At 43.8% G+C, this 24,226-nt stretch overlaps 2 protein-coding genes across 7 annotated transcripts; both read left to right on the top strand.

The window, feature by feature from the left end:
• The first annotated feature begins 94 nt into the window (after window positions 1–94).
• Window positions 95–6,103, top strand: flot2b (flotillin 2b). Its single transcript, XM_027024714.2, has 11 exons — window positions 95–320; window positions 801–882; window positions 1,653–1,743; window positions 1,944–2,067; window positions 2,274–2,392; window positions 2,543–2,656; window positions 2,748–2,867; window positions 3,086–3,300; window positions 3,413–3,596; window positions 3,712–3,861; window positions 4,020–6,103. Exons 1-11 carry the CDS (start codon window positions 272–274, stop codon window positions 4,056–4,058), a joined length of 1,287 nt encoding a protein of 428 aa, XP_026880515.1. The 5' UTR covers window positions 95–271; the 3' UTR covers window positions 4,059–6,103.
• A 3,788-nt stretch (window positions 6,104–9,891) lies between these two features.
• Window positions 9,892–23,069, top strand: galnt17 (polypeptide N-acetylgalactosaminyltransferase 17). 6 transcript variants are annotated; one of them, XM_035533920.1, is made up of 14 exons: window positions 9,892–9,967; window positions 14,787–15,066; window positions 15,260–15,443; window positions 16,208–16,374; window positions 17,245–17,419; window positions 17,998–18,195; window positions 18,394–18,511; window positions 18,742–18,927; window positions 19,126–19,263; window positions 19,907–20,002; window positions 20,295–20,456; window positions 20,888–21,029; window positions 21,287–21,325; window positions 21,415–23,069. In XM_035533920.1, the coding sequence occupies exons 2-14, from the start codon at window positions 14,823–14,825 to the stop codon at window positions 21,564–21,566; spliced, it is 2,001 nt and encodes a 666-aa protein (XP_035389813.1). In that variant the 5' UTR covers window positions 9,892–9,967; window positions 14,787–14,822; the 3' UTR covers window positions 21,567–23,069. The 6 variants fall into 6 exon arrangements, 5 of the variants coding, with proteins under 5 accessions (XP_035389813.1, XP_026880480.2, XP_026880484.2 ...); XM_027024679.2 differs by lacking the exon at window positions 9,892–9,967 and adding an exon at window positions 13,881–14,519; XR_003411626.2 differs by lacking the exon at window positions 9,892–9,967 and adding an exon at window positions 13,881–14,519 and having other exon boundaries at window positions 20,888–21,325; window positions 21,415–21,470.
• Window positions 23,070–24,226: the final 1,157 nt, after the last annotated feature.

Here is a 24,226-nt window from a genome sequence, read left to right as displayed (position 1 = left end):
ATGTAGGATTAGGAATAAGAGGTAAAATAGTGAATAAACTGTAAGATTATGCATGAACTGTAAGGTCTGTGCTCACACCCAGAGCAGAGTGGGTTGGACCAGTTGTGTTGACAAACTATAATGACAAACATTTCATCATTGGGGTGGAGGCAGAGTTGAAAGCGTACTGAGACAACTATTATTTATATTATTATTTGTTACCGGAACGTATTAAGGAAGAGCCGAAGTAAACGTTATTATTATTTTGTGATTATTTGCTACATATGCGAATATGGGCAGCTGCTTGACGGTTGGACCAAACGAAGCCCTTGTTGTGTCAGGTATGGTAACTAGCTGGGATGTTCTTTCATTTCTAATTCAATCCTGTGTAGCGCAAATGATCACATTCTCAGCATAATCTCACACACAGGTCGGTATGTGATTTTATTTCCCAGGAGCTAGGTTAGCTGGCTAGCTAGTGTTAAGGTTGTCATTTATCCCTTCCCTAGGCTCTTCCCAGATAGCTAGGCTAGCTAGCGTCAGCGTCCTAATAACGAGACATAACCCTCTATAACCCCGTCTAACGACCCAGCTCGCATGTAAGGCCGGGAGTAAAGTCCCTAATGATCAACGATGGTAAAGTCAGTCCAAGCGAATGTCCTGCTCTAGAAGTAGATAATACAGTGTTTCAGTTTGGTTTCCAGGGCATTTCGACGAGAGACCTCCAACGGCAAAGAACAGGGCCGTTTGCGAGTGTGCCACTGGTACCATCTCGGCTTGTGATGTGTGCGGATAACCGCAGTAGTTGTGATGTCTCCCAGGTGGCTGTAGTGGCTCGGACCAGAAGACGTACGTGGTGGGCGGCTGGGCCTGGGCGTGGTGCTTCCTGTCCGACACTAAAAGGTACATGTGGAGCTGTCCACGGCGTCGAGCTCACCGTCAGGACGGCTTTACACAGTCAGCATGACGTCCTAACGACTGCGGTGCGGCAGTGACGTGTGAAGCTCACCATCATGTCTGCCATGCATGTGCAGTGTTGTGGACGTTGGATGACGTCAAGCAGTTTTACAGTTCTTTGAAATGTTCACCAGATGTTTATTGTTCATGTAATTAGGCACGTTGTCCAGATATTATCTATACCGTTCTTCAGTATGGTAGAATATCAGATAGTTTGCATTCATTGTCATTTACATTTGCCATCTGGTTTGTCAGTACTGGCTCTAGAAGCGTCCTGATTTGCACACTTTATACTGATCTATATTTCCAAGATAATACCTACTGAAATAGTCAAATAAACGACATGATTATGCTTCATATATTTACGGTGTCAAAATGATAATGGAAATATTTTTTTACTTCACATTTTATGCTTTTGCAGTCTCTAATCAGGATTATAGATTTAAAATCCTGTCAAAGTTGCTTTATCCATACTGTAACAAAATAGAATCAAAATTCAAACATTGTCCGAGTATAAAAAGAGAAGCTTGTTCCTGCCATCAGGGACTGTATACGTGTATTAGTACTACACACGCTTTCCGTAGTTACTCCACTACAGGAGGTGTAGCCACAGGGTGCCCCGTTCATGTGGTACACACAGAGGACCACACCTCTGTTTTTCTCTTCGTTTATGAGTCCTAATGATCTTTTTACATCCTACTGGTGTTTTTCCACAGAATTACACTTGAGATTATGACTTTACAACCTAAATGTGAAAGTGTGGAAACGGCAGAGGGAGTAGCCATCACGGTCACGGGTGTGGCTCAGGTAAATGCAAAGCTTAAACACCCAACGTTGATCTCACACTGCATTACATTCACATCTCCATTCATGTAATATAAATATGTATATATGTTTTGTGTATGTTTATTTTAGATTTATAAATTGTTACACAATCAAACCAGTTTAAAGTTTACATAAATAATGAAACAATTTAAAGGTTATAAAACTAAATTTCCTTTTATTAGGTGAAGGTTATGACTGACCAGGACCTGTTGGCTATCGCTTGTGAGCAGTTCTTGGGGAAATCTGTTATGGAAATCAAGGCTGTGGTATTACAGACGCTGGAAGGGCATTTACGCTCAATTTTAGGTGAAAAGATTTGCTACCTACAAATATTTATTTTCTTCCCCTTCTTTGTGCCATAATATGAAGGAAGTCCCTTGCGAGGTAGTCCTCTCCTTGCGAGGTAGTCCTCTCCTTGCGAGGTAGTCCTCTCCTTGCGAGGTTGTTCTCTCCTTGCGAGGTTGTTCTCTCCTTGTGAGGTTGTGTTCTTTATAGGTTGTTTGATTTTTCAGGCACACTAACAGTAGAGCAGATCTATCAGGACAGAGACCAGTTCGCCCAGCTGGTGCGTGAAGTGGCTGCCCCGGACGTTGGTCGTATGGGCATCGAGATCCTCAGTTTTACTATCAAAGTGAGTTCGTCTTTACTGTCAAAGAGAGCTCAGATTTACTCTAAACGTGAGCTCACACGAACCACACATATAGATTTGAAACTCCAAATAACATTTCTTGGCATGAATCAGGTTAGAGAGAAATTGCTGAATGTTGCTGTTTCCTGGCAGGACGTGTACGACAGGCTGGACTACTTGAGCTCGCTGGGAAAGACGCAGACAGCTGCTGTCCAGAGGGACGCAGACATCGGTGTGGCTGAGGCAGAAAGGGATGCTGGGATAAAAGTAGGTGCCCTTTAACTGCTGAGGCTTGGGTTTCTGGGTCGGGTTACGTCATTCGTTAATGTCACACGCTCTCCCCGTGCGCCCCACCCAGGAAGCAGAGTGCAAGAAAGAAATGATGGATGTTAAGTTCTTGGCTGACACCAAAATGGCCGACTCCAAGCGGGAGCTGGAGCTGCAGAAGGCTGCCTTCAACCAGGAAGTGAACACTAAGGTCAGGTAACAGCCTCTCAACCCAGACTGCTGTGATGTGTGTGTGTGTGTGTGTGGCCTTTTCTAAATAAAGCACGTGTGTCTGTGCTGAGGCAGGTTCATTTGAAATGGCAGTTCACCAATCATAGTGCCTGTTGACAAGTAACCTACCATAATGCCTATTGATCCGTGAGCTGAAAGAACCTAACAATCATAACACCTGTTGCTATCCCTGAGCAGAAGGCGGAAGCTCAGCTGGCCTATGAGCTTCAGGCAGCTAAAGAGCAACAGAAGATTCGGTTGGAGGAGATTGAGATTGAAGTGGTGCAGCGAAAGAAGCAGATCACCATCGAGGAGAAGGAGATCGACCGCACTGAGAAGGAGCTGATCGCCACGGTGAAGCGGCCCGCCGAGGCAGAGGCCTACAAGATGCAGCAGCTGGCTGAGGGCCTGAAGTAGGTTCCCCTGGTCCTGTCTGGCAGTGGCTGCCATTCTGTCTGTGAGTCTCCCCGTGACCGGAGCAGGGCCGGCTGAAATGAATGACCACATGCTTCTTTCTCTCAAAAGGTTGAAGAAGGTGTTGACCGCGCAGGCAGATGCGGAGAAAATCCGTAAGATCGGTGAAGCGGAGGCCAACTCCATCGAGGTGGTGGGCAAAGCGGAGGCAGAGAAGATGAGGCTGAAGGCAGAAGCCTACCAGCAGTACGGCGAGGCAGCGAAGACCGCACTTGTCCTGGACGCACTGCCCAAGGTGAACCAGTGCCTTCGGTTCGTTGTCGGAAACTGTAATCTAACTATTACATAATCGAATCTAATCCCATGCTCAAGCCGATCGTACACCCATCTGTTGGCTCGTGTGTTTTCAGATTGCTGCTAAGGTGTCCGCGCCTCTGTCCCGGACTAACGAGATCGTCATCCTGAGTGGTGACGGCAGCCGCGTGACTGGTGAGGTGAGCCGGCTGCTGGCTGAGCTCCCTGTGTCCGTGAACGCCCTCACCGGCGTGGACCTGTCGAAGGTGAGAACAGACACAGCTGACCTTTAAGCCCAAAGGTCATAGGGGCATCATTTAGACGTATGCTGATGTTGTTTTCATTATTTAATTGTTATGGATATAACCCAGCTAGCACAGCAGTCAGTCCACGTCTGAGTGCGCAATGTTTTTGGCTTCTACAGATCCCTCTGCTGCAGAAGATGACCAGTGCTCACGCATGAGATCAGTCACTCCCTTTCCCTAAGAATGTTATGCCTTCACTGAGAATGCCTTTGGAACACTTGAAGTTTAAAAAAAAGTCAAAATCCAACTTCGTTTTGAAAAGGGGGGGGATTATTGATACCTCTGGTGCCTTAATGTTTGCAGGACCAGAATGTGCATGTATCGCTGCTCCTTCTGTACTGTTGTGTTTGTTTATTTGATTTTATTTTGTCATGAGAGAGTGGAAGCATTGTAGTGCATTTTGTAGGATGCTAACCTGCAATTTTTACTTTACCTTCATAACACTACAATGCGCTTGATTTATTCAAACTGTGAGTTAGCTTTAGATTAGCCACGTTACCATTGTAGTCTAATAGTATTTATAGGACATTTTTCTGGTGAATTGTAACTGTAATCTACTAGTGCTTACAACTCTGGCCATTATTCAGGAAATATGGAAACTACAATTTCTACTGGAAGACCTACAGTGGCATGTAGGGTGTAGGGGTGGTAAAGGGTCTGATGCCACTGCCTCATGGGTGATAAATTTGGTCCTCTTGGTTCTGATGACCTGTCCTTTCTAGGTTTTATACTCAGTCTTCTACAGCTGGGCACATGGTCCTATGTGGAAGTACTTCATCTTTTGATCATGTATCAGGCGGTTTTATTTGTTTGTTTGTTTGTTTTGCTTTGGGGGACAAAAATGCTATTTGGGAATGCACTGTAGTATGTGACAATGTTAAGGATAAGGTTTTATTTTCAGCTCTCTAATACAAAGTCGCAGTGGCTCAGGGGGTTTGAGCTCCCAGGTGTGGAGGCTTCTGGGAGTTCCAACAGGTGGGGGTTGATGACGTGGTACTGGAAGGTTGTGGATTCTTGCGCACACCGTCACCCTTCCCAAGGTTCCACTGCCCCCCTCTGCCCTGCGGTGGTGGGGGTTACGGTGGTGGTGTTGCAGCAGACTCTGAGATGTCCACTCGTTTCAACTGTAATCTGGTAAATATATCTGACTTGTCACAAGCTGTTAATATGATTAATATATTTAAATGTAGTTGATCATTTTTTAATGTTTTGTATATTGTACAATTACATAAAAGCCATAAAAAACAGTGATTAAACGTTTTAGAATATTCATTAAATAATCACACCTAAGGCCCCGTCTCTTCGTATATAACATTGCATGTACGGTTCAAAATACTAAAATGACTGAAGTGGACCGTAGTGTCCAGTTTTTTTTAGAATTTTAACTAGCTAAATGTCTGGTCTCACTGTGAAGGTTGGAACATCATTTTCTTCTTTTGATTCGGTGGACAGACGTGAGATCTAGAGATGTAGACTGTATTGATATTGTGCTGTGTTGAGCTAAGACGGAGTACGGCAGTAATGGTTATAATACCTGTTGCCTTGTTTGGCCTCCTTTCACTGTTTATAAACTATTATCACTGTTGTTGATTAAATATTAAAGCCAAGAAATCAGGACTTTTTTTCTTACATGAAATTATGGTGTTTGATAAGGTGCTGTTTTTTCCATGTCAGTTGTCATTTTCTAATCATACCTGTAAGAATGAGCTGGATATGATAAAGATTTAACCTGGACTTGGATTAAATCACACTGACAGTGGGGATTCTCCATTCAAATGTGACCTTCGTTTAAGATTGTGCTGGATTTACTGAGAAAAACCGTCCCCGGAAATGTTATGTTCCATTGCTTTGTTGTCCTTTATATTGAACTGTAGTCTCTTATTTTCAGTTCAGGACTGTTAAAGCCATGTTGCTATGGATACACACATCATTTAAGCTAATATGAGCTTTTTATGGCTTTTATTTGCAGTGTATTGTTCTAGAGTAAAAACTAAAAAGTGAAAAGCAGTTTATATAAAACCAAGTGCTGAAATGTGCTTCTGTGATGTTACTTTTCATATGAAACATGAAACCCTTCATATGAAACCTGCAATCTTAAAGGGTTGTTTTGTTTATTCTTTTTAAAACTCTACTTTGGACACACATTTAACTCTGCATGGTAATTGTGCATGTATGTCCAAATATAATAAATGTTATATGATCATGCTTTGGTATGTGTAAAATTATTCAAAAAGATTTAAAAATTCATCTTATAAAAAATACTTATAAAAATAATAATATTATAGCTAACCTGCTATAGTGTTATAGTGTTTTCTTACTGATCTTATGTTGTTGAAAGTAGGGTGGGCAATATTGTATATTGCATTATATGGCATTACTGTGACATATATCTACCATGACAATTCATTTTCTGTGGTGTGCTAATAGGTTGGAAGAGAGAAAGCACCCCAGCAAAATGGCACTACCACATGTATAGAAAAGCATGCAGTGGGTCAGTAGTAATGATACCCATGTTGTTAGAAAGGGTGCTGTGAGGTAATTTATCACGATAACAACCTTACAATCATACTTTTGCTCATCCACACGAACAGTATTAAAGCTGCAGTTGGTAGGACTGAGAAGAGAATGGATTTAGCTCGCTTGAAAATTCGAACATACAACTTCGAGGTCCCTCCCCACCCACACGTTTCAGTACTTATATGTCTGTTTAGTAGCAGAAACTGTGAGAGCACCGGCGCACGTAAATATCAGGACAAACACCAAACCAATACAACTTCATAAAAATATTTTCAGCGACTTTCCACTAAAACAACTAACATGCAGCCATAGCATCAGAAACAGGCTACCCTTAATGTCAGCCCGACTGTAACATCACAGTAAAATAGGAATGCCACTAGAGTGTTACTGTAACTATTACCCTGTTAGTCATGTAAGCATGTAAGCTTTATCAGAATTTTGTCTGAAAATGAAGTAAAAAAAACCAAACAAAACAAAACAAAAAAAAAACCCCAAAGCAGGGCAATTAGTTGTCAAGCAGATATTTGTCTAACATGGTATCAGTTTTGATTCCGTTCAGGTCAGGTGGCTAGCTCCTCTCACCCCTGACATGCCGCTGGTGTTTATCCTTCTCTGGTTCATTATAATTTATTTTTAGCTTGCTTTTCTTGACTTTCTATTTTCTGTTTACTTGTCTTTGTTGTGTATGCTTTTGTTGTCAAAGGAGAAAGCAGTGTTTTTCATTGATGGTGGTTGTTAATCCACCATTGCGTTTTGTGCATTGTCTGTATGTACTCTGAATATACCCTCTCACTGAATGAGTCTGACCGAGTGAGCGCATGCGCCTGGTTGTCACTACGTTGGACACTGCTGTTGGCTCTGATTGGTTGTTCTGATTCGGGCACGCTAGAGTCTTGCAATTGGAATTAGGAGCACAAGGAGGATCCTAGAAGACCCTGACTTTTTCACAGATTACCTGTCTCATAATCTACTGTCAGGACATAGAGAAAGAGTTAGCAAATATGACAAAAAAAAAGTTAGATTTATTCGGATGACCTATTACAGCTTTAGGTTTTGATGCATTCAAAATCACAGCAGGGCCTCGCCCTCGACGTCTACTATTGTGTCGTACTCCCACCCAGCGGTTAAGGTCGGAACTACACGATAACTAATAACCATCCACGTTACAAGATGCAATTCAAACCCGAGCATACCTTAGCAGATTATATAACATAGCTACACCTATGATAAAATCCGATTTGCCATGGCACATCACTGCAGTGTATAGTCCTTAACGACTAGATAATTAGTTTATAAACGGCAATGCAACATTAGTGAAAAACATCCAGTATTTAACAAACAAAGAAAGAAGCAAAGTCTTTTTTTTTCATTTTCAGGTCTTCAGTAAAAGAAAAGGAAACGCATTAACCTCAAAACGGTTACAGACCTGACGGAACCCAACCCACAACTCACAGCCACTTACCAAACTCCCTTAGTATAACCCGTTATTCTGCCTAAGGCACGCAGTAGGGCGAGGGAATGTGCGAATATTCAAATCAGAATATTCAAATAAGAATATTCAAATAAACTGGTGCCAACTATGAGAACAGGCTCAATTAGCCTGATTTTTGTACAGTATTTATTTATTTACTTACTCCGAGAATATTAGTCACCGTATATGTTTACAGCTGAGTCTGGCTAAATCATATTCCGTTATACCGAATACACCTGGGTAGGCATAGGATGACAAGTTAAAGTGACTGAATTCAACGGAACAATACTTAACTGAACAACTAAACAAAACAGCAGTCTGGGGACTGAGTGTTGCTCGTGAGAGAGGGGAGAAGCAGAGTCCCTGCTCCTGCACTAACGTGTGGCACGAAGCGAAGACTTTTACACCACACGCAGTGCACTGCGCGACACAATTTTGCAGTCACCCTAGCGCTGACATACTTTGATGAGCTGCCATTAGCACCACTGTCACTTTAATCAGCCCTTCGAGCTTTGCACAGCACCCCCACAAGCGATGTGCATCACTCCATCTCCCGATAACCTAGATATCTTCTGTACGCGTGCAGCCTCTGGCGTGTAGCAGTCATAGGCACAGAGAGTCGGGGGTGAACCCACTTATATAACTCAGTCCTTGTAGAACAGACGAGCTTGCTGTGGTGAGGCACGAGTGCATGAAACGACGGGCTGCAAGTTTTCGAGGCCTCGAGGGACCCGCCTCCCACGGCACGAGAGCAGTCAGAGCCCGAGCTGGTATCATTTAAATTCGCCTCTAAGGATCTGTTTGTGACAGGAATGAAAAAGATATAGACTATTTCTGCTAAAGAAAGTTCTCAGTGCAGTTATTGCGACCAACTCTTGAGATGTTGGCCTGGTTGACACTCTGCTAAATATACACACACAATGTAGGATTTTAATGGGAAATGTGATAAAAACATTCTGGAACTTTCGCACGGGACTGACTTACTGTTAGACGTAAACCTACGAGTACTCGGTATTCCGTCTGATTACTCCTTAATGCTCAAATGTCCGCTTTCTCACTTCCTAATCCTCTAAATATTTAATCTACCAGAACTGCGGTGTGGGATGCTGCGTATCCAAGCAGGCACGCGCTAATCCAGAACCTCTCGCGTTCCCTTTGAACACGTGTTCTCTAGGCGAAGGCCTGCACGAGCCCGCCAGCCCAGCGCTGGGAGCGAGCCACGCGGGGCTTTGTTGAGCCCCGTGCTTGCCCGTCTCCGTTTCGGCTCCGACGGAAGCTTCGCCAACGGTGGAAGATGTCAGCGAAGGCTCGAGGATAAAGGCTCGCCGTAATTGCCACGCTCTCGTGATGCCGCCAGCAGCCTAACACCCAGCGTGCAGTTACGGATCGCTGCTCGGCAATCACGGCGAAGTCCACAGTCATGCCGTCTTACAGTCATTCTGAAAGCCTTCACTTGCTAAACAGGAGCAGTTTGTGATATAATTAGTTTTTAATTCAGGAGACTAATTATGAATCTCGTGGATTACTTGTTATACACGATTATCAGAGGTATTTACCATAATAGGGACATCGAAACTTTGACAACATTTAATTATACATACAACGCGAATGTAATAACGCATAGATTATTCATTCTCAAAGGCGTGGAGCACTAGTGCAAAGCAACAGCTAACGCAAAAATAATGTCTGCCTTAATTTGTCTCAAAGCTGTAGGGATGTGAGGCAGCTAGATGGTCCAGAAACACAGGGCCATCTGCAGGTCATCAATCCACCGCGCTGACTCCACCTGACTCCTCCATCTGTGTGAGATTCGGCCATCCCCCAGCCCCTTACAGGAAGCCTGCAAAATGGCTTTGATGAAATTATTCATCTGTCACTAACCTCAAGCGGAGAATGCCAGGGCCCAGCTGGCGTGCCGCACTGTTGGTGAGGTTGGGCACAAGCCTGTGGTTGGCAGGGTGGTATGAGGCACTCAGGAAAGCAGCAGACACACTGCTGTCTGGATAAATACAATACACCTCATACCCATCCGCTCAATATCAGTGCGCCTGATATTCGTATACTGGTGGGAACCAAAATGTAAGTGTTTTCTAGCATTGTTTGTGACTGTGTTGGTATGTGTGTTTGTGGGTGACAGTAATGTGTCAAGTTAAAAGTAATTGCCCTAAATCAGTTGTGTCTATTATGCTGCTTATGCTATTATGTTGGTCATACACTTAAGCTTGTCAGTTATAACCCAGTAATTCCAACTGTGCAATGAACAGCCATCACACGCAGCTATGTAATTATACCCTGATCATGTTTAGCCTGCATTCTGTTGTTGACTCATAGCATGGTGATAACGAGGGGTGTGTCCGGCGCTGCTAACAGTCCTGTTACGAAGGCCTGTTCAGTTTTGATTATCCATTCTGCTTTGGTAATAGTGTATTGTTGGAGCATCCTGCTTGTCCTGTAATTAGGAAGAGGACAATTGTCCCCTTGGATGCATGTAATTGTGAAAGTCAAAGGTTTGCTGTTTTTGTCTAGAGTATTTTTTGGTTCTGTGTTCTGTTTCTTGGAAAATAAGAGGTCTAATTTTTCTAATTTTTTTGCAAATGTTTCAAAATCTCAAAGTTCAGACACTTCACACATTTATTTTCTACAATGCATTTAATACATAATATACCTGTATATAATTCTGCGCTAATTTACACTGTGACTATTGCATGGAGTATAGGTTTAAAATAGGTGTCCATAAATTCCCACTGAACTCCTACAGCATGTGAGTGTCAGACAGTGCCAATCTGCAATACTCTGTTAAACTCTATCACTTAAACAGTTAAAGCTATTTAAAGTCATAAAAACAAAATAAAACAAACCAAAAATGAGATTTCAGCATATATTAGTATGTGATGAGCAACTTACAAATATCAAGCTTTTGATATTTCAAGCTTGTTGCCATAGTCAAAAGTGAAATCACAGATTATATGAAACATAATACGTTCACATTACCAAACTGGAAGTGACTCAAATCTGATTTTTTGCCTTAATGTAGCGAAAATCCCATTTTTTTATGGCTGTGTGGACACATAAATCCTATCTTTTCAAATCAGATTTGAGTCACTTTCGAATGTGGTCCTAGAAATCATATCGGATTCATGTGACTTGAATGTGAACAGCCAGATCGGAATTCATATGGCTTTTTGCCTACACGCATGCGTATGGTGCTCTTGTTGTCATGGCAACAGTGGAGAAACACCAGTGAGAACAGTATATGTGAAAACAAAAGTTAGCTGTCTGGCTTTTTCTCATCTTCTGGACCTGATCATGTATGCTACAGCTGAAGAACTGTTTGCCAGAGCAAAATTCATTCCATTCATTACATACATGAGCTACTATATATCTTTGGTTGGTAGTGACACATTTGACATGCAAAAATGTAGGCATGCATCCTGATTTGAAAACCAGAGGCATCCACATTACAGACAGATACAGTTCACTTTCAATTATGAATATGAACCATAGGAATATCTAATCTGAGCAAAAAATCCTAATTCATTCATACACAGCATTTAGCTGACACTTTTATCCAAAGTGACAATTATGATTCAAAGTTACAATTATGATTGAATACAACTTCAGCAATTGAGGTTTAAGGGCCTTGCTCAGGGGCCCAACCGTGGTAACTTTCTGATTACTAGTCAAGTACCTTAACCACTGAGCCACCATTGCCCAGAACTGAACAATGTAGCTTGTAATGTGAACGTATCTTATATACCCTTATGGCCTTATGTTCTCCAAAACAATACATGGGAAGATGCAAATATGTGAAGATGCATCCAGTGTCTTCAGGTCTTACAGGTAGGTAGGCCTACCCTCAACAAAACAATGTATAAATAAGGAAACAAATAAAGAAATGAAGATAATACCCAACCTAGTTTGCAGGTGCTGTCACTCAGCCTGACCAGTGCAGGCATGCTGGGCTTGGACAGGCAGAAAGGAGCTGATGTGGGTGGGGCTAAGATGTAGGAGCTGAGGTGGGTGGGGATGAGGTGAGTGGGGTTAGGATGTAGGAGTTGAGGTGGGTGGGGTTAGGATGTAGGAGCTGAGGTGGGTGGGGATGAGGTGAGTGGGGTTAGGATGTAGGTGTTGAGGTGGGTGGGGTTAGGATGTAGGAGTTGAGGTGGGTGGGGCTGAGGTGGGTGGGGTTAGGATGTAGGAGTTGAGATGGGTGGGGTTAGGATGTAGGCGTTGAAGTGGGTGGGGTTAGGATGCAGGCGCTGAAGTGGGTGGGGTTAGGATGTAGGCGCTGAGGTGGGTGGGGTTAGGATGTAGGAGTTGAGGTAGGTGGGGTTAGGATGTAGGTGTTGAGGTGGGTGGGGTTAGGATGTAGGCGCTGAGGTGGGTGGGGTTAGGATGTAGGAGTTGAGGTGGGTGGGGTTAGGATGTAGGTGTTGAGGTGGGTGGGGTTAGGATGTAGGTGTTGAGGTGGGTGGGGTTAGGATGTAGGCGCTGAGGTGGGTGGGGTTAGGATGTAGGAGTTGAGGTGGGTGGGGTTAGGATGTAGGTGTTGAGGTGGGTGGGGTTAGGATGTAGGAGTTGAGGTGGGTGGGGTTAGGATGTAGGAGTTGAGGTGGGTGGGGCTGAGGTGGGTGGGGTTAGGATGTAGGAGTTGAGGTGGGTGGGATTAGGATGTAGGCGTTGAAGTGGGTGGGGTTAGGATGCAGGCGCTGAACTGGGTGGGGTTAGGATGTAGGCGCTGAGGTGGGTGGGGTTAGGATGTAGGAGTTGAGGTGGGTGGGGTTAGGATGTAGGAGTTGAGGTGGGTGGGGCTGAGGTGGGTGGGGTTAGGATGTAGGAGTTGAGGTGGGTGGGGTTAGGATGTAGGCATTGAGGTGGGTGGGGTTAGGATGTAGGAGTTGAGGTGGGTGGGGTTAGGATGTAGGAGTTGAGGTGGGTGGGGCTGAGGTGGGTGGGGTTAGGATGTAGGCATTGAGGTGGGTGGGGTTAGGATGTAGGCATTGAGGTGGGTGGGGTTAGGATGTAGGAGTTGAGGTGGGTGGAGTTAGAATGTAGGCGCTGAGGTGGGTGAGGTTAGGATGTAGGAGTTGAGGTGGGTAGAGTTCTGCTGTTCTACAGCCTGCCGTTTCCACTCCTTCGACTATCTGGGTGACCCACTTCCTCCCACAGTCACAGAATTTAAAGGTACAATGGAGAGGAAAGCTGAGGAGAACCCACACAGCCATTTATAGCACAAACAAACGCGGGCAGCCATGCCTGCGTGCACATTGCGTCATTCATGCGCACACCTGCGAACCAAGGGCAGACAAGACGGAGTTTTCTGCAAAATGCTCAGGCAAAGTTCAAAGAGAATCCCTAAGTGTTTATTGGCGGCCTTCTTTAAATCCAGTGCTAAATAAGCTTATTATGACAATTGTCACTTTATATTTACATATTTTTCATATTCCACAACGCACTCACTCGTTTAATATCCACACACTCATAAACTGTTGAGTGTTTTGAGTATATTTACAAGTGCAGAACTCATCACTGGGCTTCTCAATACTAACTGTAACTGTAACGAGCAGCTAAATGAACACTACAACTATTAACGGCAAACGCAACCGCGATGGCACTAGGAGTTATCTGATATGAGGAGTGGAGTAGCCCATTCTAACGCACAGCCTACTCAAATCTGGGCGTCGAAAGTCTTAGAAAGGGTTAAAGAATTCTGCCAAGACGCTGGACAACCTCTCGTTGTGGCTCCCCAGTTTAACTGAGTAGATCTGTTTCAACAAGTCCCGTTTTAATCTGCATTCACTGACCTGCCCTATTTGTGTAAATCTATGCGATAGGGGCAATGACACTTCTCGATCTTTAGTGTATGATCAACTTCAGTAGTCATCTTCATTTCGAGGTCTCCTAACAGGATAAGTTCAAAGACTAGTTCTCAGAACACAGAGTGTTCCTCGCGGTATCCATTCCACGTTTTACGTCGGTCTTTTGCTCAAGCGCTCTCCAGCACTATTTTGGCAAAACGGAAGAACGGGACATATTAAAAGAAAATGTCTTGTTTGGCGAAGCATGCTACGTGCTCGTGGACTCAAGGAAAGAAAGTGAAGGCTCAGATTGAAAGGTTTAGCATCGGAGCACTGGATTAGCACTCAGATCTGAAGGGCTGCGTCTGAAGATATGTCGCGTCTGCGTCTCCACACATTCTGGGCAGAACGCTCCTCCTAACCTCTGCGTGTCCAGGGCAGTTCTAAAACCATTACTTTGCCTGCTGCATACTTGTCATCAGCTCGCTGCTGCAGATGCGACATCCGTGGCTCTCTCCTCCGCCACCATTCTTAAAATTTACGATGGAGGACAGTTTACGGGAGCCCTGAACCGCGTCATTAAGGACTTCTTTGGCAGACTGAGAGAGGCAGACTTCTTAATCCGAGCAGGTGGAAACTCTCCATGCAAGGGAGCGCATAGCAAGTGGACTGTCAGCACGGCAGTAAAATTTGGTTTAGACTTTTAAAGCCTTCAGATATATATTTTAAATTATGTAATTTTTGCGTACATCGGAAGACTGTCTCGACACGAATAAAATTCCATGGACGGACTCGTTTGATTCTAAAAACATGCATCTCACCATTACGAAATGGTAAGATATTTTGTGAAACCATAAACTATGTTAATCGATTAAGTAACCTAAGAAAGAGATGCAGTTCATGTAGTTAACATTTCTTCAGCTTGCAATTGGTAAATCTGTGTGTGTGTGTGTATGTGTGTATAATTGTTTTTTCAAATTGTATATCGTAATAGCGTATTCTTCGAAAAAAAACAAAAACCTAACGCTAGATCTGACAAGTACTTGAAAGCATTTCAGTACGGATTAGTTTATAAGCCTATTTGTGTCACTTTTCTGAAGATACGACTCATTGGATTCAGGACCCCAACATCTTTAATGGCTTTTATGATAAGAAGATGGAAAATATTATTGGTGCTGAACGCGTTTGCGGTGGCGGGGTTCGTCACTTTTTGGGGCAAGTGTAATTTACGCACGTCCAAAGCCACTGGCCAGCAGGCGCCTATTGATGCGCGAGGACAAACACGTCTCAACGGATCTGCTCAGGACGCGAGCATCACGCACGAGGTCTTATTGAAGAGACTCGGCTCACTGGAAGATGTGGTCTACAGACAGCTAAATGGTAACGCTCTTGCGATAATTACGAATTTCGCCGGCATGTTTAAGGTTTGAAAGTTTGATTTCAGGGTTTTGTCGATCATAATTCCCTGTCCGTCGTGCATCCTCCTTCTATAGGCCTGTGTCTCTATATTAATGATTAGGAATTCGCAAATAATAAGAAAAATGTATTTCTCACATTGGCCTGTATTTCACAGGTTTGTCCAAGTCTCTGGGACTGATTGAGGGCTTTGGAGGAAGGGGCAGAGGGGGTGTACCTGCCACCATGACTCCGGCAGAGGAGAAGCAAGCAAAATATCTGCGGGCCAAATATGGCTACAATGCCTTTCTGAGTGACAGAATCTCTCTGGACCGGTCCATCCCAGACTACCGCCCAAGCAAGTGAGTGGGACATTTATTCCTGTCACTGAGCAGAGACGGACTGCAGCTAGTTAGGCACCGCCTCCCTTAACAAAAGTTGTAGGTGGAACTTATGATACTCATTCCCTTAAAGCTACTGCATGCGGCACTCATAGTTCTTGCTAACTACTGCAAAGATTTCCACAAGAACACCAAGGGGTCCCCCTCCCCTTCATTCAGTCCTATGCCCTTCATCAAAACCCTGCTACAAAGCTTGCTGCTGTGCACGCACAAATGAACTGACAGGCAAGAAAGACCATCTCCTTGTAGAGGTTTTTCTGATTGGTTAATAAAACTGGACCAAATGTCATTGCTGATTACATAGCCTTAGACACAGAGACATTTTTCCATAAGATCATCTATTTTAGTTCTCGCTATTGGGATGTAAAGACCAAAGTTTGAACAGAACTTTACAGAGCGTTAACAAAGCTTCCTTTGGCTAAAAATGTATTTAATAAATGTGGACAGACTCATGCAGACTAATTCTGTTCTAAAATGCCAAAGTGCATTCTCTTGCTGCACATGGCCTAACTGGTAGAACCAAACGCCAATAAGCGGCTCCACACCATGCCCACAAAGCTCTGTGATCCAGCAGGAAAGGGGAGGGCTTCTCTTCCCCTTTGTTATCGAAGGAAAGTCTTTGATCTTCACCAGTACCTCCTCTTAAAACTGCAGTGAAATGTTATGTCAGTGATAATGAAGGAGCATGTTTTTTCTTTTTCTTGGGGCTGTGGTTGTTCCTGAAGGTGCAGAAAGGTGTTTTATCCCAGAGATCTGCCACAGATCTCTCTTATCTTCATCTTTGTGAATGAGGCACTGTCGGTCATCTTGCGCTCTGTCCACTCCGCTGTCAACCACACTCCAGCCTACCTGCTGAAAGAGATCATTCTAGTGGACGACAGCAGCGATGACGGTGAGAAGCAGAGCCCAGATGGTACTGAGAACATTAAATGGTTCCCACCCTTAGACCAGGCATGTCCAGGCCTGTCTCCTAAAGATCTACCAACTGCCAGATACTATTTGTGTATCTCCTGAAACACACTGAACACACTGATCCAGCTGAACATCTCAGCATGACAAACAACGTGTGTTTAAACTAAGAGTTTAAATTTGTTTGATTCAGTGAAGACACTGGTTTACATTTAAATGTCCTGTGATTCAAAATTCTCCACCAATAGAACAAGGAGGGGGAACCAGGATGTGAGATTTTCTTTTAAAGAAAGCCTGCGTTAGACAGTCTGCCAGCTTATTTTTGACTCTGAATGTCAACGCTGGTATTTGGGAGAGGTAGATTATTCATAATACTTCTTGCTCATGCGGTGAATAGTGGTGTCCATGTCTAATCCATCACATTAGGCGCACTAGCCTTCCTGTGAGAGACAGCTCCATCCCAGGCACTCTGTTAGCATGAGCTGTTGCAGAGGGCCAGCCATTCATCAGGGTGAGGGGAAGTGATTGCTTTTGTTGAGAAGAGGAGGCTGATAAACAACCACACAGTCCTCCCTGCCCCATAATGTCAGTGGTACACAGTGAGTGTGGCTATCTTTCAGCATGTAGATGGTGGCTTAAGAGAAAAACTATCAGAAACCTTTTTGAAGATCTTCATTTTCCAGTGTGGTTGGGGTGGAGATCCTTTAGCACAGATCAAAGGGATGGTGATAAAATTACAAAAGCAGTATGAGTGTGAGAAACCTTTCCAATCTGGTGTGGCATGGTTCAATTGCTCCAGCGTACCCATGTGGCCTTGTCAGAGATTCACCTTATGCCTCTGTGTGCATGACAGAACAACTGAAGGGGCCGTTGGAAGAATACGTCAACAAGCGCTACCCGGGCCTCATCAAAATCGTGCGCAATCAGAAAAGAGAAGGTCTGATCCGTGCACGCATAGAGGGCTGGAAGGTGGCTACAGCAGAAGTGACGGGGTTCTTCGATGCCCATGTGGAGTTCACGCCTGCTTGGTAAGATGCCTTCCTAGAGGGGACACCTTTCTGAAAGGGACAGTTCTCTAGAAACAACGCTTTTCTAGAGAGGACACCTTTCTGAAAGGGACAGTTCTCTAGAAACAACGCTTTTCTAGAGAGGACACCTTTCTGAAAGGGACAGCTCTCTAGAAACAACGCTTTTCTAGAGAGGACACCTTTCTGAAAGGGACAGTTCTCTAGAAACAACGCTTTTCTAGAGAGGACACCTTTCTGAAAGGGACAATTCTCTAGAAACAACGCTTTTCTAGAGAGGACACTTTTCTCGAGGCGGCAAGTTTCTAGAAACAACGCTTTCCTGGAGAGGACACTTTTCTAGAAGGGGCTTTTCAGGAGACGCGTCTTTCTAGAGGGGATGCTTTTCTCTGAGCTGTCCCATTATGCACCAGTATAGGAGAAGCCCTCAGATCTGGCTCTCTCCAGGAGTCTAGCTAACTAATTTTTGAAGATGTAAAGAGAGATAAACCAGGCAACGCAGTGCCTGGCGAGGGTTTAGATGCTGAGGGGATGAGAGCTGGGATATCCTAACAACAAGGTCTGTCTCTGACTCACACTAGGGCTGAACCAGTTCTGTCCAGAATCAAGGAGAATCCCAAGAGGATTATTCTGCCCTCCATAGACAACATTAAAGATGACACCTTTGAACTGGAGCGCTACGAAAACTCAGGCCACGGTTTCAACTGGGAGTTGTGGTGTATGTATATCAGTCCTCCAAAACAGTGGTGGGACAGAGGAGACACCTCTGCCCCCATCAGGTATGCCAGACACAGACAGAGTTTGAGGCACAACAGGGAACCTTGAATAAAGATGTATAAAGTCTGCAGCAGCACTTCATATAGTTCACTCCATCATCTGACTCAGTGGCTGCTAATTAGAATTGACAGAACTGTCTCAGTTTTTCAACACACAACAATGTGCCAGAGCAGAAGAAAGGATGAAACTTTGTGTTTTAGGACGCCTGCAATGATTGGCTGCTCATTTGTGGCAAACCGGGACTACTTTGGAGAACTGGGTCTTCTGGACTCAGGGATGGATGTCTATGGTGGAGAAAACGTAGAGCTTGGAATCAGGGTAAGAGTGGTGGTCCTGCCTCGACTGCTCGATTGTACATGGAGCATTGACTACTGATGTACTATGACTGAGTGGTACCAGTTTAGAAAAACACAAAGCATGTAAGAAATGAACAGAGTGGTGTTATCCAAGTGTGTATATGAATGGGCAGAATCAGAATTCACGTCACTGGCTAAGAATTCACCTCATATAATGTGTGACAATATTATCTGTGTGTGTGTGTGTGTAAGGTTTGGATGTGTGGGGGAAGCATGGAGGTCCTGCCATGCTCCAGAGTGGCTCACATTGCCAGAACCAAGAAGCCCTACCACAGTAACATCGCTTTTCACACCCGGCGCAATGCATTGCGCGTGGCCGAGGTGTGGATGGACGAATACAAGTCCAGCGTCTACCTGGCCTGGAACATACCCATGGAGGTGAGGGGCGAGTCAGGGTCATCCAACACCATCATATGTGGCTGGGTACTTCTGAATATGAAATGTAATATGCAGCTTGGTCCTTCTGAATATTTAATGTAATATGTCATATGTGACTTGGTTCTTTTGAATAGTCAATATAATATGCGCCTTGGTCCTTCTGAATATTGATTGCGCGTGCTCCCGTGGATCGTACAGAACCATGGCATTGATTACGGGGACATATCAGAGCGTGTAGCACTGAGGAACAGCCTCCGGTGTAAGGACTTCGAATGGTACCTCAACAACATCTACCCTGAGATGAGGAGGTACAACAACACTCTGTTTTATGGAGAAGTGAGTATGGCATGGAGTGAGTCTGCTTGGCCTGTGATGCTAATGTATTTCAAAGACATAACACTGGTCAACGATTATTTACTTATTGCAAATATACCTGTTTCTTATGCAATTTTGCATGCTGAATCCAAATACACCACCCAGGTTTTTCTTTCAGTATACTCATATGTCATTATGTGTATTATGGAATAGTGGTACCAAGGAAAGTGGATCCCTCTGTGCTGGCAGACTATTGCTGGATACTGAAGAGGGATGTTCCTGAGGCCAAATATAGGCAAAACGTATACACTGTACATGTTAGAAGTATGCTTGTACATATATTAAGTTTAATAACAGCCCTATTTATGAAAAAGTAATTGCTTTGTCACTTTTAAAACTATACATGATAGAACATTTTGACAAACATTTGAATTCAGGGTAAAAGACACTACAATGTCTATTTTAGTTGAAACTTTGCTGCTCAGTATAACTGGATATACACCTCTGTGTAGGGGTCACTGTTTTTTCTCTATTTGGTGGGGGGGACGACACATTCATTCCCAGCCTGTGAAAAGAAGAGTTAAATGGGACGACTGCCAGGTGATGTTAAAGCAGTGGTGAAGGGAATAATGCCATTCCTGTCATGTCTCCGTGTGAATGGCAGATCCGCAACACCAACGTGACCCATCTGTGTGTGGACCAGGGCGTGAAGGAGAACCACACGGCCACCCTGCACCCCTGCCATGGCTGGAGTCCTCAGGTAGCACCACCTCCACCAGAGCTGCTGTGGTCTGAACATGTGGGCGTGTCCTGTGCGGAGTTTCTTTCATGACACCACCCTTTCCTGCATTCTTTAATCCGCGGTAGCTAAGCAACAGTGGTTCAATGTGGTCGGCAGAAAAAGAAAACATTCGAACTCCTATTTTGAAATTTTAAAGACTGACCATTGAAGATCAATTTTACTATTCCTTCTGCAGAAATTCTTTCCCACTCTAATGTAACATGCATAAAAACACATCTGAACGCTGAACGCAGCCCTGTGTGTTCTGTAGTTGGGCCGCTACACTGGAGATGGCTACCTGTTCCTGGGTCCCCTGGGGAGCACTGGGGAGGACACCCACTGTGTGGTGGACGACAGGGTCAGCCATCTGCCCCAGCTCATCAACTGTGAGAAAGTCTCCAGCCTTCGCCAGAAAACCTGGAACTTTGCACAGGTACGTGTCATAACTTCAAGAGAAAGCACTGTAGAGTCTCTTTGGCAGTTCAACTTTCTGATAGAGCAGTGTTCCTACATTTACAGCATTTCGCTGATGCTTTTATCCAAAACAACTTACAATCATATCTGAATACAACTTCAGCAATTGAAGGTTAAGGGCCTAGCTCAGGGGCCCAACAGTGGCAACTTTTTGGCCTAAGATGTTAGCACTATTACGGAGTTTCACAACGTCAACATGGAAGTCTGTCCCTTCCTGCTACTCCAGGTTATCTCCTGTCTCTCTTTTATTTGCTCCTGTGTAATCTGTCTAATCTCTCCTTCTTTCCTAATGACTAGTTGGTCCATGTCATCATCTTTCTTCTTGATAATTGGATCTTTTGCCTTTAATATTTATTGCTTACTTTGTTCTTGTTGTGCTTCCTCTGGTAGAGGAGGATGAGGTCCTCATGGTCTTGGTTCCACTGGAGGATTCTTCCTCTTACTTTAAGGGACATTTTCCTTGCCAGTGTTGCCTCTGGTGTGACCTGCACGTCAGTAAAGCTGCTCTGTTCTAACACGCTTGTTGTAAAAGGTGCCATACAAACACATTTTAATTTAATTTAAATTCATTTAACTGACTAAACGTGACCCTGGAGCTTTGTTTAAAGTTGCAGATTTCTGTAGGATGTGATGAAACCGTGGCATATGGCTGATTTGCAGCCCTGTTACATCCGACTAGTTTTGCACTGGGGAGCCATTTACAAATGAGTCTAAATCACTGCTTGAATGCGGAAGGAAGACGAAAAATCTTTCAAGAAAGAGGACCTTTACCCTATTTTATCTATCCAGGTGATACTGAGGGACCAGAGTCTGCACCAGGTGTGTTAGGTATGGGTTAGAGGTGACCTCTTCAGGAGGGTCAGTGTTTGTGATGTAAGCATTTTGGACTGTACTGATGAGACTCTCCTAACTCGCAGAACGAATCAATCATGAACCGGGCCACAGGACGCTGTCTGGAGGTGGTGCAGGCCAGCGTCTACTTCGGCTACACACTGGTTCTGCGGCCTTGCACAGGTCAACGGTGGAACATCAGGAACACTATGCAACAGCGTCAGGGGCCATGAGGTAGCCCAGCGCCACCAGGCCACCACCCAGAAAGATGCTGCGACAGTCTAGATCACTTTAAAGCATGACCGCCGTTTGGGGATCGCTGCTTTGCTTTGTGTGCTGGACTCCAGCAGAGCAGACCTGATCCAGACCTGACCCAGCGTGAGTTTGGTCTTAACACATGAGCAATCCACCCTGAACCATGGGAGAAGGCACCATATTCTAATGGTATCTGGCCCACTTCTATCAAGAGAGAGGTTCTTGCTTTCTGACACCCAAACAAGCCTTTGGGATCATCAGAGAGTGTGGACAGCTTACTGCTGATACCACTACACTTGCAAACTTCACATGTGGGGCAAAGATTGCATAATTCAAAGAAGAGTGTCACTAAAGAAATAAAGTTTGCTCCATACAGTACACTCACATAACTGGTTCCAGGAGGCTACAGAGTGCAATACATGTTTCACAAATTCAGGCATAGGAACATTTAATGACAGCAATGCTTTTCAAACTAAAAGTCTTCCATAGGCAAGTCACACAGTGCAGTGTGAATTCTTTTTTGTTCTTTTTTCAGTATAAGGAATTTAGATATTGAGTCAATTTTGGAATACATTAGACTCTTTGTTATCAATTTCTGTGTTAAATTATTCATCATTCATTCTCATTTATTATGGTGAACATATATATGAATTAAGAAGATTCCAGGTGACAAACCACAGTGTACTGTAGTAAGAGATGTAGAGATATTCAAAATTGTAGTAAAGTACACAGTTTCCAGAGAAACCGAACTTTCTGGAGGAATGGGTGATGGCAACTGATTCTGTTGTGTGTTATATTAGTGGTCGTGTTTGTGGTTATTTTAGTGGTTGTGTAAATGTACATTAGCAAATCTAGTGTGGTTGCAGGCTACAGTACACAGTTATTATCGGAACGGTCATTTATCTCACACTTGACATGCATGTCTTTGATGTTTTTGTCTCATCTGGAGATTAGTGGAGAATCCTTAGGGATGCGGTCTCTGCATGATCCTGGAGGATTCTGATGTGTTTCAGTATAATATCAGCTGCTGTTTTATTTGTAGGATGATAATTCAGCACCAAATGAATTCTTGTAGTCCGAACGGCAGACTGTTTACAGATCAGTGCGTCTACTCACTGAACAGGTAAAACACTAGCAAAGGTGTCATCTACGACTTCCTCAGGACACCCATATTCACATATTTCCATGCTTTTCTCGTGGAATCTATATTCTCTCTGCAAATGTGCTTAAGTCTTAGTAGCTGTGAGGAAGGGACGGCTCTCTCTCTCCCTCTCTCTCTCTGGGGAAACTCTGTGTACTTCACTGTAATTTTGATGTATGGGTAGATTCAGAGAGGGGACCTTTTGAACCTGTCTACTTTTTCTGACATAAGCTGGTTTCACTTCCTAGAACTTCAGAAGCAGTTTGCCTCTCTGAAACATCCTGTCTCTTTTGAAACCTTGTCTACTGAAATTAACTACCTCAGTATACTGTGTGTGTGTGTGTGTGTGTGTGTGTGTGTATACACACACACACACACACACACACACACACACACACACGCACACACACACACACACAACTTGAATATATTTAATTTTAGGTTAATGTGAATGGTAAGGAAAGTAGTTATGTTAGTGATTAATATTTTTACTTTGTCCACTCATCTGACTGCACTCCGTGGCATGACCTGTTGATATGCACATGGCAAAAGATTCCACAACACACATCCTGAAGGATATGCCTTGCTCATTTCTTTAGGCCTCTCAAGAAGAACACACCGTCAGGTTTAGGGCGAACAGAGGCGGAGTCAAAGGCAGTATAACGGACGCAGTTTAAAAGAGAACAGGGGCAATCCAAAGACGAAGGTAATGTCACAAAGAGTAGTCAACAAATCCAACAGTAGTAAATCCAAGATACAGGCAGACTAACATAACCAGGGAGACAAAGACAACCACGTCTCAGAAACGTAAGACAGGTAGACGATACTTCGTGAGGACTGATAGAACTCACAGGGTTTATATACAAGGAAAAAAATCAGGACCAACAAGACACAGGTGATACAAAAGCAGGTGGCAATACTAACACGAGGACGGAACAGAATGAAACCAAAACAAGGAAGCATGAGGAAACAAAACAGGTAGTGTCGCCGGGGGAACCGTGACAGAGGCAAACTGATGTTAGGGTATATCATGATATATTGTGAAATATATTTTGGAATTTTAGAGTGTCATAAGATGTGTAAATGACTCATGTACTGCAAAGCGCTGTTCCAGATGTTTAATGCTTTTGCTCATGTCCAGATGACTTGGTGATGGAAACTCCACAGACGTCTTCCATTTTAAATCCTCTGCTTTGAATAAAATGATAAACCAAATTTCTGTTGTAGGCTATGTACATAGATAATTACCTATTTTTGCTCCAGTGCTGCAAGCATCATTAAATCAAAGAAACATAAATTAGGCTGACCATGAGTCAGCAAGTGTTTCCAAAACATTTTTATAAAACTCTTTTTGTTTACTTTAGGATATCCTCTGGAGAATATGACCTTATTTGGATTTGTTTCTGAATTCCACAAATTCTAACACCTCTTGGGTTCTGTAAGGTTGGACTGTGACAGTCGGCGTCATGCAGCGAGATCTTGGTCACGAGTAATTAATGGTG

Source organism: Electrophorus electricus, chromosome 15 (genome assembly GCF_013358815.1).
Source record: "Electrophorus electricus isolate fEleEle1 chromosome 15, fEleEle1.pri, whole genome shotgun sequence".
NCBI lineage: Eukaryota > Metazoa > Chordata > Actinopteri > Gymnotiformes > Gymnotidae > Electrophorus > Electrophorus electricus.
This window is presented reverse-complemented; position numbering and strand designations above follow the sequence as displayed.